The 15,145-nt window shown below is 63.8% G+C and overlaps 1 protein-coding gene across 4 annotated transcripts in view; it reads left to right on the forward strand.

The window, feature by feature from the left end:
- PPFIA4 (PTPRF interacting protein alpha 4) overlaps positions 1-15,145 on the forward strand; it is a 115,738-nt gene that overhangs the window by 60,768 nt on the left and 39,825 nt on the right. For 2 of the 4 annotated variants that reach the window (XM_064173428.1, XM_064173429.1), the window contains exons 6-12: positions 1,465-1,560; positions 2,984-3,205; positions 4,529-4,675; positions 6,464-6,598; positions 7,687-7,770; positions 10,457-10,588; positions 13,555-13,617. In XM_064173428.1, coding sequence (XP_064029498.1) covers positions 1,465-1,560; positions 2,984-3,205; positions 4,529-4,675; positions 6,464-6,598; positions 7,687-7,770; positions 10,457-10,588; positions 13,555-13,617 — 879 coding nt within the window. The remainder of the gene's footprint in view (positions 1-1,464; positions 1,561-2,983; positions 3,206-4,528; positions 4,676-6,463; positions 6,599-7,686; positions 7,771-10,456; positions 10,589-13,554; positions 13,618-15,145) is intronic. The other 2 variants (XM_064173430.1, XM_064173431.1) reach the window with 2 other exon arrangements.

Raw genomic sequence — 15,145 nt, forward strand, 5'->3', positions numbered from 1 at the left:
AGCCCAACCTAGCCCCCAGCCCTGCCCAATCACCCAGACCATGGCACTAAATGCCTCAGCCAGGCTTGGCTTCAGCACCTCCAGGGGCAGTGACTCCACCACCTCCCTGGGCCAAATTCCTACTCACCCTTTCCATCAGGAATTGCTTCCTAACATCCAACCTAACCCTCCCCTGGTGCAGCTTCAGGCCATGTCCTCTTGCCCTGTCTCAGGTTGTCTGGGAGAAGAGCCCAACCTCCACCTGACTACAACTTGAGGTAGTTGTAGAGAGTGCTAAGGTCCCCTCTAAGTCTCCTCCAGGCTGAGCAGTGCCAGATGTGAGCCTTTCCTTCTGGCAGTGCTGTCTGGAGGAGGGATTGTCCTGCTTGGGGACACCTCTTGTAAGCCTCCTGGAGATGTTGGTCTCACAGGCAAGGTCTCCTCTGCCCTTTTGATGTTTGATGTCCATCCTCACTGCCAGAAGCAGCCTGAGCTTGTGTCACACCAAGGGGCTAAGAGGCTGTTCCTTATGTCCAACCTAACCCTCCCCTGGCACAATCCCAGGACATTTCCTCTCCTTCCATCCCCTGAGCCCAGGCAGCAGAGCCCAACCCCCAGCTGGCTGCAGCCTGCTCTCAGGGAGCTGCAGAGAGCAATGAGCTCTGCCCTCAGCCTGCTCTGCCCCACACTGCTCACCCCCAGCTCCCCCAGCTGCTGCTCCCCAGCCCTGCTCTCCAGACCCTTCCCCTCCTTTGTTGCCTTCCTCTGGACCTGCTCCAGCTCCTCAATGCCCTTCTTGGTGTGAAGGGTTCAGAACTGAGCTCAGGGCTCAAGCTGTGACCTCCCCAGTGCCCAGTCCAGGGGCACAACCCCTGCCCTGCTCCTGCTGCCCACACCAGTGCTGAGCCAGCCCAGGCTGCTGGTGCCCTTCTGCCAACCAACACCCCCAGGTCCTTCTCTGCCAAGCAACTTCCCAGCCACTTTGCCCCAAGCCTGGACCCTTCATGGGCTTGTTGTGACCCAAGTGCAGGATCCTTGGCCTTGTTGATCCTCATCCCATTGACCTCAGCCCATGGATGCAGCCTGGCCAGGTCCTTCTGCAGAGCCTCCAACCCTCCAGCAGATCCACACTGCTGCCTTAGTGTCACCTGCAGCCTGGCTGAGGGGGCCCTGGGTGCCCTCCTGCAGCTCACTGGTGAAGGTCTTGAGCAGAAGCAGCCCTTGGGGAGCAGCACTGCTGGGTGCAGGGCTCAGGTCACCAAGGGCTCTCCCTGGGGCTCAGACTCTGTGTGTGCCTGCAGCAGGCACCTCCCTGCCCATGCCACACCGACAGGCTCCCTCCTGCCCTCCCTCTGCTCCTCACTCAGTGCCTCCAGTTCCTCCCCGGCTGCTGGCACTGCTGGAGGCAGCCAGCAGGGACCTGGGTGCAGCTCCAGCTGCTTCCCCATGAACTCCTGGTGCTGATGGAGCTCCCTTGGCATGCAGGTGGCAGTTCTGCAGCAAGGTGCCACACGAGAGGTGCCAGCAGGGGAAAGGGACGAGAGGGAGCCCAAGGAGCCTGCACAGAAGCTTCCCTGGAAGGTGAGAGCCCAGAACCCTCTGCTCTGACCACGCTCACCCAGGCTGTGGTTTCTCCACCCCCCCCTTGTTGCTGGCTGCAGGCTGCAGAGAAGCTTTTGCCCTCTCCTCTGGGTCCAACCCGCAGGGAAAAGCTCTTCCTGCTGCATCCAGGCCATCCTGAGCCGGGGGAGCTGCTCCTGCTCCTGGGGGCTCTGCTCGCCTGTTGGCTGGTGCCTGTGAGGAGCCACATCCCTGGCAGGTGGAGGCTCTCAGCAGGGTGTCCCAGAGCCCCACAGCCTTGCTGCCCACCACCCTGCAGTGCCAGGTGCCCCCACTGCAGGCATTGCCAGGTGCCCTCAATGCAGGCATTGCCAGGTGCCCCCACTGCAGGCAGCGCCAGGTGCCCTCAATGCAGGCATTGCCAGGTGCCCCCACTGCAGGCAGTGTCAGGTGCCCCCACTGCAGGCAGTGTCAGGTGCCCTCACTGCAGGCAGTGCCAGGTGCCCCCACTGCAGGCAGTGTCAGGTGCCCTCAATGCAGGCATTGCCAGGTGCCCCCACTGCAGACAGTGCCAGGTGCCCCCACTGCAGGCAGTGTCAGGTGCCCCCACTGCAGGCAGTGTCAGGTGCCCTCAATGCAGGCATTGCCAGGTGCCCCCACTGCAGACAGTGTCAGGTGCCCCCACTGCAGGCAGTGTCAGGTGCCCCCACTGCAGGCAGTGCCAGGTGTCCCCACTGCAGGCAGTGTCAGGTGCCCCCACTGCAGGCAGTGCCAGGTGTCCCCACTGCAGGCAGTGTCAGGTGTCCCCACTGCAGGCAGTGTCAGGTGCCCCCACTGCAGGCAGCACCAGGTGCCCCACTGCAGGCAGCACCAGGTGCCCCACTGCAGGCAGCTCCAGGTGCCCACAATGCAGGCAGTGCCAGGTGCCCCACTGCAGGCAGTGCCAGGTGCCCTCAATGCAGGCATTGCCAGGTGCCCCACTTCAGACAGTGCCAGGTGCCCCCACTGCAGGCAGTGCCAGGTGCTCCACTTCAGACAGTGCCAGGTGCCCCCACTGCAGGCAGTGCCAGGTGCTCCACTTCAGACAGTGCCAGGTGCCCCCACTGCAGGCAGTGCCAGGTGCTCCACTGCAGGCAGCACCAGGTGCCCTCAATGCAGGCATTGCCAGGTGCCCCCACTGCAGGCAGTGCCAGGTGCCCCCACTGCAGGCAGTGCCAGGTGCCCCCACTGCAGGCAGTGCCAGGTGCTCCACTGCAGGCAGTGCCAGGTGCCCTCACTGCAGGCAGCTCCAGGTGCCCCCACTGCAGGCATTGCCAGGTGCCCTCAATGCAGGCAGTGCCAGGTGCCCCCACTGCAGGCAGTGCCAGGTGCCCTCAATGCAGGCAGTGCCAGCCTGCCCCGGGGGGCAGCCCTGGACCCCACCTCCCTCTGTGCTGCCTTGCAGCGACTCTCCAACGGCTCTGTGCACCCAGAGGAGGAGGCAGGGAGGGTGGTGGAGCTGCAGGAGCTCCTGGAGAAGCAGAACTTCGAAGTGGTCCAGGCCAAGGAGCGAATCTCTGCCCTGGCTGCCAGCGTGGCCGAGCTGGAGGAGGATCTGGGCACGGCCAGGAAGGACCTGATCAAATCCGAGGAGATGAGCAGCAAGTACCAGAGGGACCTCCGGGAGGTTAGGCACTGTCCCCCCCCACAGTCCCCCACAACGACCCCCTCACTGTCCCCCCACACTGTCCCCTTCCCTGTCCCCCCTCACTTTCCCCCACGCTGACCCCCACACTGACCCCCCACACTGATCCCCCTCACTGTCCCCCCTCACTGTCCCCCACACTGAACCCCCACACTGTCCCCCTTCACTGTCCCCCCTCACTGTCCCCCACACTGACCCCCCTCACTGTCCCCCCTCACTGTCCCCCACACTGACCCCCCTCACTGTCTCCCTTCACTGTCCCCCCTCACTGTCCCCCACACTGACCCCCCACACTGTCCCCCCCTCACTGTCCCCCCTCACTGTCCCCCACACTGACCCCCCACACTGTCCCCCCTCACTGTTCCCCCTCACTGTCCCTCCTCACTGTCCCCCACACTGTCCCCTCACATTGTCCCCCCTCACCCTGTCCCCTCACCCTGTCCCCTCACCCTGTCCCCCCTCACTCTGCCCCCACAGCCTCCTGCTGCCGCTGTGGATCTGCAGAGCAGCTCTGGGTGCTGTGGGCTGGGGAGGGGTCACAGCTGCTGCTGCATGCTGGCTGGGGGCTCTGCCCCCCCCAGACAGGTCACTGCCTTGGGGACATCATCCCTGAGGCCCCCAGCAGCCCTGCCCTGGGGTCAGCAGCAGCCCCTGAGCTGCAGCCTGTAGGCACAGAGCTGTGTGCCCCCTGGCAGGACCCTGTGTGCCCCCTGGCAGGACCCTGTGTGCCCACTGGCAGGACCCAGTGTGCCCATGGGCAGGACCCTGTGTGCCTGCCTGGCTCTCCCTGGCTTCCCCTCCTGCTCTGCTGCCCCTCAGCCCCTTCCTTCCCCTGGCATGCCTGGACTGGGGCACACTGGGGCATGCCTGGAGCTGGGTGGCAGCTGGGCACAGGACCAGCTGGAGATATGCAACCAGGGCCACGAGTGGCATAAAGTGGCCTCATGCCCAAGAGCAGCCACTGCAGTGCTCTGCCCAACAGGTAGCTGCTCCTCTGCTCCAGCCTGAGCATGGAGGAGGAGGAGGAGGAGGAAGAATCAGAGTCATGGAATGGTCTGGGCTGGGAGTGAGCTCCAAAGCTGAGTGCAGCACAGGCTCAGCAGGGACATCCTCCAGCAGAGCAGGCTGCCCACAGCCCCCTCCAGCCTCACCTCCAGGGGTGAGGCCTCAAGCACCTCCCTGGGCAGCCTCTTGCAGCACTCCAGCAGCCTCCTGGAGCAGAACTTACTCCTCACAGCCCAGCCCTGCCCTTAGCCCCAGCCTGGCGGTCAGGGCTCGGGCAGTGACAGCCCCAACGCCCCCCAGGCCCTGGCTCAGAAGGAGGACATGGAGGAGAGGATCACCACGCTGGAGAAGCGCTACCTGGCAGCCCAGAGAGAGGCCACATCCATCCACGACCTCAACGACAAGCTGGAGAATGAGCTGGCCAACAAGGAGTCCCTGCACCGGCAGGTACCAGCGCTGGGGGGGGATGGAGCTGGGGCTGGGAATGGAACTGGGGCTGGGAATGGAGCTGGGGCTGGGGCTGGGAGTGGAGCTGGGGCTGGGGCTGGGAATGGAACTGGGGCTGGGGCTGGGAGTGGAGCTGGGGCTGGGAATGGAGCTGGGGCTGGGGCTGGGAATGGAGCTGGTGCTGGGGCTGGGAGTGGAGCTGGTGCTGGGGCTGGGAATGGAGCTGGGGCTGGGGCTGGGAATGGAGCTGGTGCTGGGGCTGGGAATGGAGCAGGTGCTGTGGCTGGGAATGGAGCTGGTGCTGGGGCTGGAACTGCAGGGGAGACTGGGGCTGGGTTTGAGGCTGGGACTGAAGCTGGGGCTGGAGGTGGAGGTGCATCTGGAGTTGGAGCTGGTACTGGGGCTGGGAATGGAACTGGTGCTGGGGCTGGGAGTGGAGCTGGAGCTGGGGCTGTAACTGCAGGGGAGACTGGGGCTGGGTTTGAGACTGGGACTGGAGCTGGGACTGGAGGTGGAGGTGCATCTGGAGTTGGAGCTGGGGCTGGGGCTGGGAATGGAACTGGGGCTGGGGCTGGGAGTGGAGCTGGGGCTGGGAATGGAGCTGGGGCTGGGGCTGGGAATGGAGCTGGTGCTGGGGCTGGGAGTGGAGCTGGTGCTGGGGCTGGGAATGGAGCTGGGGCTGGGGCTGGGGCTGGGAATGGAGCTGGTGCTGGGGCTGGGAATGGAGCAGGTGCTGTGGCTGGGAATGGAGCTGGTGCTGGGGCTGGAACTGCAGGGGAGACTGGGGCTGGGTTTGAGGCTGGGACTGAAGCTGGGGCTGGAGGTGGAGGTGCATCTGGAGTTGGAGCTGGTACTGGGGCTGGGAATGGAACTGGTGCTGGGGCTGGGAGTGGAGCTGGAGCTGGGGCTGTAACTGCAGGGGAGACTGGGGCTGGGTTTGAGACTGGGACTGGAGCTGGGACTGGAGGTGGAGGTGCATCTGGAGTTGGAGCTGGGGCTGGGGTTGGGGCTATGGAGCTGGGGCTGGAGCTGGAGCTGGGGTTGGCGATGGAACTGAGGCTGGGGCTGGGACCTGAGTTGGTGCTGGGGCTGGAGCTGGAGGTGAGGCTGGGGGTGGGTTTGAGGCTGAGGCTGGAGCTGGGGCTGGGGGTGGAGGTGCAGCTAGAGCTTGAGCTGGGGCTGGGGTTGGGGATGGACCTGGGGCTGAGGCTGGGGATAGAGCTGGGGCTGAGGCTGGGGATGGAGCTGAGGCTGGGGCTGGGACTTGAGCTGGTGCTGGGACTGGAGCTGGAGATGAGGCTGGGGTTGGAGCTGAGGCTGGAGGTGGAGGTGCAGCTGGAGATGAGGCTGGGGTTGGAGCTGAGGCTGGAGGTGGAGGTGCAGCTGGAGCTGGAGCTGGGGTTGGGGCTATGGAGCTGGGACTGGGGCTGAGGCTGGAGTGGGAGCTGGGGTTGGAGCTGGAGCTGGGGCTAGGGCTGGAGCTGAGGCTGGACCTGGGGCTGGAGCTGAGGCTGGAATTGGAGCTGGGGTTGGGGCTGGAGCTGGGGCTGGAGCTGAGGCTGGAGCTGAAGCTGGGACTGGGGCTGGAGCTGGAGCTGAAGCTGGGGCTGGAGCTGAAGCTGGAGCTGAGGCTGGAGCTGGGGCTGGAGATGGAGCTGGGGCTGGAGCTGAGGCTGGGGTTGGGGCTGAAGCTGGGGCTGGGGCTGGAGCTGAGGCTGGAGCTGGGGCTGGGGCTGGGGCAGGGCAGCCAGCCCCGGGGGCAGCCACGCACCCTGCCCTGTCCCGCAGTGCGAGGAGAAGGCGAGGCACCTGCAGGAGCTGCTGGAGCTGGCGGAGCAGAAGCTGCAGCAGACGATGCGCAAGGCGGAGACGCTGCCCGAGGTGGAGGCGGAGCTGGCCCAGCGCATCGCTGCCCTCACCAAGGCAAGCCTGGAGCCTGCTGCGGCCACCACGGGGAGCAGGAAGCACAGCAGCGCCAAGTGCCAGGGGCTGGGAGGGTCCCCCAAAGCTCATCACAGGCTCACAGATGTCAGGGGCTGGAAGGGTCCCCCAAAGCTCATCACAGGCTCACAGATGCCAGGGGCTGGAAGGGACCCCCAAAGCTCATCACAGGCTCACAGATGCCAGGGGCTGGAAGGGACCCCCAAAGCTCATCACAGGCTCACAGATGCCAGGGGCTGGAAGGGACCCCCAAAGCTCATCACAGGCTCACAGATGTCAGGGGCTGGAAGGGACCCCCAAAGCTCATCACAGGCTCACAGATGCCAGGAGCTGGAAGGGTCCCCCAAAGCTCATTACAGGCTCACAGATGCCAGGGACTGGAAGGGACCCAAAGAGTCCAACCCCCCTGGCAGAGCAGGACCTAGAGCAGATCACACAGGGATGCATCCAGGCAGGGCTTGAACATCTCCGGAGAGGGAGGCTCCACAGCTGCCCAGGGCAGCTCTGTCACCCTCACAGGGGAAAAATCTCTCCTCATGTTTGCATGGAACTTTCTATGCCTCCAGGAAGCAGAGGCAGAGGCAGGTCTGGCCACCCACCCTGCAGTGACAGAGCCCCTGGCAGGCCCAAGGCTCCCTGCTCTCCTTCCCAGCCCCTGGGCTCTGCTGTCCTGGGCCTGCCCCACGCTGCAGGGACAGCAGTCATAAAGCTGCTGCTGTGCCCTGCACCCTGGGGGCTGCTCCCTCCCCTCAGCACCTCTCTCCAGGCAGAGGTGGCCCTGTCCATCTGAGTGGATGAGGAGGGACAGGAAGCACTCAGGCTGGAGGGTGCAGGAGGGAGGTGTGGATAGGGACAGCCTTGCCCTTCCCAGGTGCAGGGTCACCCCCAGAGCACCTCCATCTCCCACCACCTTGCTTTGGGCAGGCTTGGGCCCACAGCAGCCAGTGAAGCACAGCAGGGTACAGGCACAGCAGAGAGTGCCCTGTGCTGGGGGAGGCTGTGGGGATGGGTGGAGGGATGCAGGAGGCGTTGGGAAGCATCACCCCAGAGGGCTGCTCTGCTTCTCCCAGGCAGAAGAGAGGCATGGGAGCATCGAGGAGCACCTGAGGCAGCTGGAGAGCCAGCTGGAGGAGAAGAACCAGGAGCTGGCCAGGGTGAGTGCTGCTCAGCCTGCCTGGGGCACTGCTTGCAGGGCCTGGCCTGGGCTGGGCTCTGCCTGGGTGGGCACACCACGAGTCACAGAAGCATTCAGGTTGGAGAAGACCTCTGAGACCATCGAGTCCGACCATGAACCCTGCTCCAAGTCCACCTCTGAGCAGTGTCCCCAGGCACCACATCTGCACAGCTCTGAAACCCCTCCAGGGATGGGTCCTGCAGCTGGGTGGAGGCAATGCCAAGCACCAATCCAGGCTGGGCAGTGCCAGGCTGGAGAACAGCCCTGAGGAGAGGGACCTGGGGGTGCTGGTGGAGGAGAAGCTCAGCCTGAGCTGTCAGTGTGCTCTGGCAGCACAGAGAGCAAGCAGAGCCTGGGCTGCAGCCAGAGCAGGGTGGGCAGCAGGGAGGGAATGATCCTGCCCTGCTCTGCTCTGCTGAGACCCCACCTGGAGTGCTGCATCCAGTGCTGGAGCCCCTGGGACAGGAGGGCTGTGGAGGTGCTGGAAGGTGTCCAGAGCAGGGCCAGGAGGATGAGCAGAGGGCAGGAGCTGCTCTGCTGGGAGGAGAGGCTGAGAGAGTTGGGGCTGTGCAGGCTGGAGAGGAGAAGGCTCCCAGGGGACCTTCTTGTGGCCTTGCAGTGTCTGATGGAGGCTACAGGAGAGCTGGGGAGGGACTTTTGAGGCTGTGAGGGAGTGACAGGACTGGGGGGGATGGAACAAAGCTGGAAATGGGGAGAGTGAGGCTGGAGGTGAGGAGGAAGTTGTTGAGCAGGAGAGTGGTGAGAGGCTGGAATGGGTTGCCCAGGGAGGAGGTGGAAGCCTGATCCCTGGAGGTGTTTGAGGCCAGGCTGGCTGAGGCTGTGTGCAGCCTGCTCTAGGGTAGGGTGTCCCTGGGCATGGCAGGGGGTTGGAGCTGGCTGCTCCTTGTGCTCCCTTCCAACCCTGACTGATTCTGTGGCTCTGTCTCCACCACCTCCCTGGGCATCCTGACCACTGCTTTCCCTCTCGTGCAGAGGGTGGTTTGCTGCTGGCTGTGCTGCTGCCTCTGAAGCAGGATGGGAACAGGAGCCTGCTTAATCCTCTCCCATCCAGCACCCCTTGAGCTGAAGTCACCCAGGAGCTCCTGACACTCCCTCCTGTGACTGCCTCCTTCCCAGGAAGGAGGCACACCACATCCCCTCCCAGCACCACCTTCTGGGGCAAGCTGGGACCCCAAATGCAGGGTAGGAGAGGATGCAGCAGCTCCTGCCTTGAGCCTGGATCAGCAGCAGGGTGAGGCCTGTGGGTGCTGCCCCTCACAAAGTCAAGGGTGTACTGATGGGTCACAGGTCACAGTTCCTGCTGAGCTCCTCAGCTGTGCAGGAGGATGTGATGCCCATTTCTGGGGTTGCCCAGGTGGCACTGCAGCAGTGCCCCTGGGAGTGCTGCCTGGGGCAGAGAGATGTTTGCACACCCAGAGGACTGGCACATGTAAGGGCCTGGGATGTGTCCCACTGTGGCAGTCCCTGGCAGGTGAAGCTGTCTTCAAGGGCAGGCTGCCCTCTGGATGCTGCTTCTCTCCTGTTCATCCTTGGCTGAGAAGTGGCAAAGCCCCAGGGGAGGGTCAGATTGGTGCTGGAAGCTTCTGTTCCTCAGGGACCAGCACTGGGACCACTTCTGCTCAGTAACTTGAGCAATGATCTGGGTGAGGGGATTGAGGCACCCTCAGTCAGCTTGCAGATGGCACCAAGTACAGTGCCAGTGGAGGGTTGGAGGCTCTGCAGAAGGACCTGACCAGGCTGCATCCATGGGCTGAGGCCAATGGGATGAGGATCAACAAAGCCAAGGGCTGGGTCTTGCTCTTGGATCACAACAACCCCACAAAGGCTCCAGGCTGGGGGCAGAGTGGCTGGAAACTGCCTGGTGGAAAAGGACCTGGGGGTGCTGGGTGACAGCAGCTGGAGGTGAGGCAGCAGTGCCCAGGTGGGCAAGAAGGGCAGCAGCAGCCTGGGCTGGATCAACAATGGTGTGGGCAGCAGGAGCAGGGCAGGGATTGTGCCTCTGGGCTGGGCACTGGGGGAGCCACATCTGGAATCCTGGGCTCAGTTTTGGGCTCCTCACACCCAGAAGGACATTGAGGAGCTGGAGCAGGTCCAGAGAAGGGCAGCAAAGGTGGGGAAGGGTCTGGAGAGCAGGGCTGGGGAGGGGCAGCTGAGGGAGCTGGGGGTGAGCAGCCTGGAGCAGAGCAGGCTGAGGGCAGAGCTCATTGCTCTCTGCAGCTCCCTGAGAGCAGGCTGCAGCCAGCTGGGGGTTGGGCTCTGCTCCCAAGGAACCAGTGACAGGACAACAGGGAATGACCTCAAGCTGCACCAGAGGAGGTTTAGGTTGGCCATGAGGAACAACTTCTTTCCTCTGAGGGTTGCTGAGGCTGCCCTGGCAGGTGGTGGAGTCTCCACCCCTGGTGGGATTTCACATCTGTGCTGATGTGGTGCTGAGGGCCATGGGTTGGTGGTGCCCTGGCACTGCTGGGGCAAGGGTTGGACTCCACCATCCAAAAGCTCTCTCCTAACCAAAACAGTTCCATGTTCTGTCCCCAAAGCCTGGGCCTGCCAGACCAGCTCTGCCCCCAGCAGCAGGCAGAGGCTAAGGGGGGTGGCAGGAGCAGGTGCCCTGCCCTGCCATGGCTGTGCCCATGTCTGTGTTGCAGGCACGGCAGAGGGAGAAGATGAACGAGGAGCACAACAAGAGGCTGTCAGACACTGTGGACAGGCTGCTGAGCGAGTCCAACGAGAGGCTGCAGCTGCACCTCAAGGAGAGGATGGCAGCCTTGGAGGAGAAGGTAGTGCCTGGTGGGCAGGGGCTCCTTTGTGGAGCTGGCCAGGAGGGTCCAGGGCTCTGCTGCCCCTCCACCGTGGAGCCTCAGGCAGCTGTGGCACAGGGGTAGGGAAGTACCTGGGCAGGACTGGAGAAATGGCCCCATGCAGGATGCCAGCTGGGGGCTGCTGGGAGCACCTCTGCCTCCAGCCCAGCAGCCTCCATCTGCAGCAGCCTCCTGCTCCATCCCCCTGCTTCCCTGTGTCTGCTCCAGCACAGCCTCAACTGCAGCCTGCACTCAGCTGGCAGAGCAAACCCTGCTGCATCCTGCGGGGCAGAGTGAATCCTGCAGGGGAGAGTGCAGCCTTCCCCCTCCCCATGCAGCCTTCTCCCTCCCCACTCAGCCTTCCCCCTCCCCACTCAGCCTTCCCCCTCCCCACTCAGCCTTCCCCCTCCCCATGCAGCCTTCTCCCTCCCCATGCAGCCTTCATCCTCCCCACTCAGCCTTCCCCCTCCCCACTCAGCCTTCCCCCTCCCTATGCAGCCTTCTCCCTCCCCATGCAGCCTTCTCCCTCCCTATGCAGCCTTCCCCCTCCCCACTCAGCCTTCATCCTCCCCACTCAGCCTTCCCCCTCCCCACTCAGCCTTCCCCCTCCCCACTCAGCCTTCCCCCTCCCCATGCAGCCTTCTCCCTCCCCATGCAGCCTTCCCCCTACCCACTCAGCCTTCATCCTCCCCACGCAGCCTTCCCCCTCCCCACACAGCCTTCATCCTCTCCACTCACCCTTCCCCCTCTCCACTCACCCTTCCTCCTCTCCCCTCACCCTTCCCTCTCTCCACTCACCCTTCCCTCTCTCCACTCACCCTTCCCCCCTCTCCACTCACCCTTCCCTCTCTCCATGCACCCTTCCCTCTCTCCCCTCACCCTTACCCCTCTCCACTCACCCTTCCTCCTCTCCACTCACCCTTCCCTCTCCCCACTCACCCTTCCCTCTCTCCCCTCACCCTTCCCCCTCTCCCCTCACCCTTCCCCCTCTCCACTCACCTTTCCCTCTCTCCACTCACCCTTCCCTCCCTCCACTCACCCTTCCCTCTCTCCCCTCACCCTTCCCTCTCTCCATGCACCCTTCCCTCTCTCCCCTCACCCTTCCCCCTCTCCACTCACCCTTCCTCCTCTCCACTCACCCTTCCCTCTCTCCACTCACCCTTCCCCCTCTCCACTCACCCTTCCCCCTCTCCACTCACCCTTCCTCCTCTCCACTCACCCTTCCCCCTCTCCCCTCACCCTTCCCCTTCTCCACTCACCTTTCCCTCTCTCCACTCACCCTTCCCTCCCTCCACTCACCCTTCCCTCTCTCCACTCACCCTTCCCCCTCCCCCCACCGCATCCCCACCTCTCCATGCTCTTCCTCAGCACCTCCTGTTTTGCCCTCTCCACGCCGGGGCAGAGGCCCTGAGCAGCTCTCAGCCTGCTCCTCCTGGAGCTGAGCTCTCCTCTGAGCTGCCAGCTGGAGCTGCTGCTGCCTCAGTTCAGCTGTGTGGGGCAAGGATGGCCCCGACAGTGCCAGCTCAGCCCTTCAGCCTTCTCCTCTCCTGGGGTTCTGCAGGGGCCAGGCTGCCCTTGGGGTGTCAGAGCAGGGGAAGCTCACACCCCCCTGCTGATCCCTCCAGGATCTGTCTCCCTGCTGCCCTGTGCCTCCTGTGCCCAGCCAGATGCAGCTGTGCCAGCGTGCCCAGGCCTCTGGCAGGTGGCTGAGTGGCTCTGGATGAAAAGCAGGACCCAGCACGTGGGGCAAAATCCCACCAGGGTCTTGGCACCTTCCAAAGGGGCATTGCCTGCCCCTCAGCCAGCTGCTGGCACTGACTCCTCCAGAGAGATGCTCCAGGTCTCTGCAGGCAAAAATGGTGCTGCTGACTGCCAGCACCTCCCAGCGAGGGGCAGGAGGTCAGGCAGGGGCAGAGACATCTTCTGCCTGTCCCCCAGCTTAGATCTGCAAGGGCAAGGAAGCCATGGACCTGTTGGAGTGTGACCAGAGGAGGCCACAGCAGTGCTGACAGGGCTGGAAGGGCTCTGCTGGGAGGCCAGGCTGAGAGAGTTGAGCTTGTTCAGGCTCCAGGGAGACCTCCTGGTGGCCTGGAAGAAAGCTGGGGACAGACTTTTGAGCAGGACCTGTTGTGAAAGGACAAGAGGTGATGGTCTGGACACTGGCACAGGTTTCCCAGGGAGGTTGTGGAGCACAGAAGCACCCAATGTGATCAATGATCACATTGGGTGCTTCTGTGCTCCACAACCTCCCTGGAGGAGTTCAAGGCCAGGCTGGATGAGACCTTGAGCAACCTGTTCTAGTGGGAGATGTCCCTGCCCATGGCAGGGGGTTGGAACTGGATGATCCTTGAGGTCCCTTCCAACCTAAACCATTCTCTGATTCTAGGGCACTGAGGGTGATGAGAGCCTGTGCCAGGTTGCCCAGAGAGGTGGGAGGTGCCCCATGCCTGGCACCACTGCAGCTGAGGTCGTTTGGGGCTCTGAGCAACCTGCTCTGGCTGGGGATGTCCCTGCTGAGTGCAGGGGATTTGTCTAGGTGAGCTTTGCAGGTCCCTTCCCACCCAAAGCACTCCCTGATTCCTTGATTCTCTGACCTTTGGCCCTGGATCCAGGTGCTGGAGGAGTTGATCTCCTCTCAGATGCTCTTCAAGGGCTGCCCAGCAAATCTCTCCTCACCACTTGTCCTCCATGGCCCTGACCCAGCCCTGGTGTGGGCTATGGCAGCCCTGCTTAGGGAGCAGGAGCTCTGCAGAGGTGAGCAGCTGTTGGTGCTAGGTGAGGAAGCAGGTCAGGGAGCCATGCCCATGGTGCTGCCAGGTGTCCATGGCACTGTCCCTGCAGCAGCTCCACGCTGGCCAGCCCTGGGAAGTCCTGTGGCTGTTTTCTGAGTGCTCTCTCTCTCTTTCCTGCTTCTGTTCCCTCTTCTTCTGGTTGGCATCCCAAAGAACACCTTGTTACAAGAGCTGGAGAACACCCAAAAGCAGATAGAGGAGCACCAGCACGACAAGGTAAAGGCTGCTGCAGGGAGCCTGCTCTGCTGCTGCTGCCCAGAGCCTGCTCTGCTGCTGCCCAGAGCCTGCTCTGCTGCCTGGAGCCTGCTCTGCTGCTGCTGCCCAGAGCCTGCTCTGCTGCTGCTGCCCAGAGCCTGCTCTGCTGCTGCCCAGAGCCTGCTCTGCTGCCCGGAGCCTGCTCTGCTGCTGCCCAGAGCCTGCTCTGCTGCTGCCCAGAGCCTGCTCTGCTGCCTGGAGCCTGCTCTGCTGCTGCTGCCCAGAGCCTGCTCTGCTGCCTGGAGCCTGCTCTGCTGCTGCTGCCCAGAGCCTGCTCTGCTGCTGCTGCCCAGAGCCTGCTCTGCTGCTGCCCAGAGCCTGCTCTGCTGCCCAGAGCCTGCTCTGCTGCTGCCCAGAGCCTGCTCTGCAGCTGCCCAGAGCCTGCTCTGCTGCTGCTGCCCAGAGCCTGCTCTGCTGCCCAGAGCCTGCTCTGCTGCTACTGCCCAGAGCCTTCTCTGCTGCTGCTGCCCAGAGCCTGCTCTGCAGCTGCTGCCCAGAGCCTGCTCTGCTGCTGCCCAGAGCCTGCTCTGCTGCTACTGCCCAGAGCCTTCTCTGCTGCTGCTGCCCAGAGCCTGCTCTGCAGCTGCTGCCCAGAGCCTGCTCTGCTGCTGCCCAGAGTCTGCTCTGCTGCTGCTGCTCAGAGCCTGCTCTGCTGCTGCTCAGAGCCTGCTCTGCTGCTGCTGCCCAGAGTCTGCTCTGCTGCTGCTCAGAGCCTGCTCTGCTGCCTGGAGCCTGCTCTGCTGCTGCTCAGAGCCTGCTCTGCAGCTGCTGCCCAGAGCCTGCTCTGCTGCTGCCCAGAGCCTGCTCTGCTGCTACTGCCCAGAGCCTTCTCTGCTGCTGCTGCCCAGAGCCTGCTCTGCAGCTGCTGCCCAGAGCCTGCTCTGCTGCTGCCCAGAGCCTGCTCTGCTGCTACTGCCCAGAGCCTTCTCTGCTGCTGCTGCCCAGAGCCTGCTCTGCAGCTGCTGCCCAGAGCCTGCTCTGCTGCTGCCCAGAGTCTGCTCTGCTGCTGCTGCTCAGAGCCTGCTCTGCTGCTGCTCAGAGCCTGCTCTGCTGCTGCTGCCCAGAGTCTGCTCTGCTGCTGCTCAGAGCCTGCTCTGCTGCCTGGAGCCTGCTCTGCTGCTGCTCAGAGCCTGCTCTGCAGCTGCTGCCCAGAGCCTGCTCTGCTGCTGCCCAGAGCCTGCTCTGCTGCTGCTGCCCAAAGCCTGCTCTGCTGCTGCCCAGAGCCTGCTCTGCTGCTGCTGCCCAGAGCCTGCTCTGCTGCTGCCCAGAGCCTGCTCTGCTGCTGCTGCCCAGAGCTTGCTCTGCTGCTGCTGCTCAGAGCCTTGCTCCCAACCCCTGCCTAGGGGTGCTGGCACCTCCTAAAATGCCTCTAGTTGCTTAGGAGCTTGCACCCCAAAGCTCCCAGCAGCAGGAGGCCACAAGCTAAGCCAGGCTGGATGGAAGCTGCCCCTCACCTCCCTGGAGACCTCACTCTGGTGCCCTAACAGGC

Source organism: Pogoniulus pusillus, chromosome 39, assembly GCF_015220805.1.
Source record: "Pogoniulus pusillus isolate bPogPus1 chromosome 39, bPogPus1.pri, whole genome shotgun sequence".
Classification (NCBI taxonomy): domain Eukaryota; kingdom Metazoa; phylum Chordata; class Aves; order Piciformes; family Lybiidae; genus Pogoniulus; species Pogoniulus pusillus.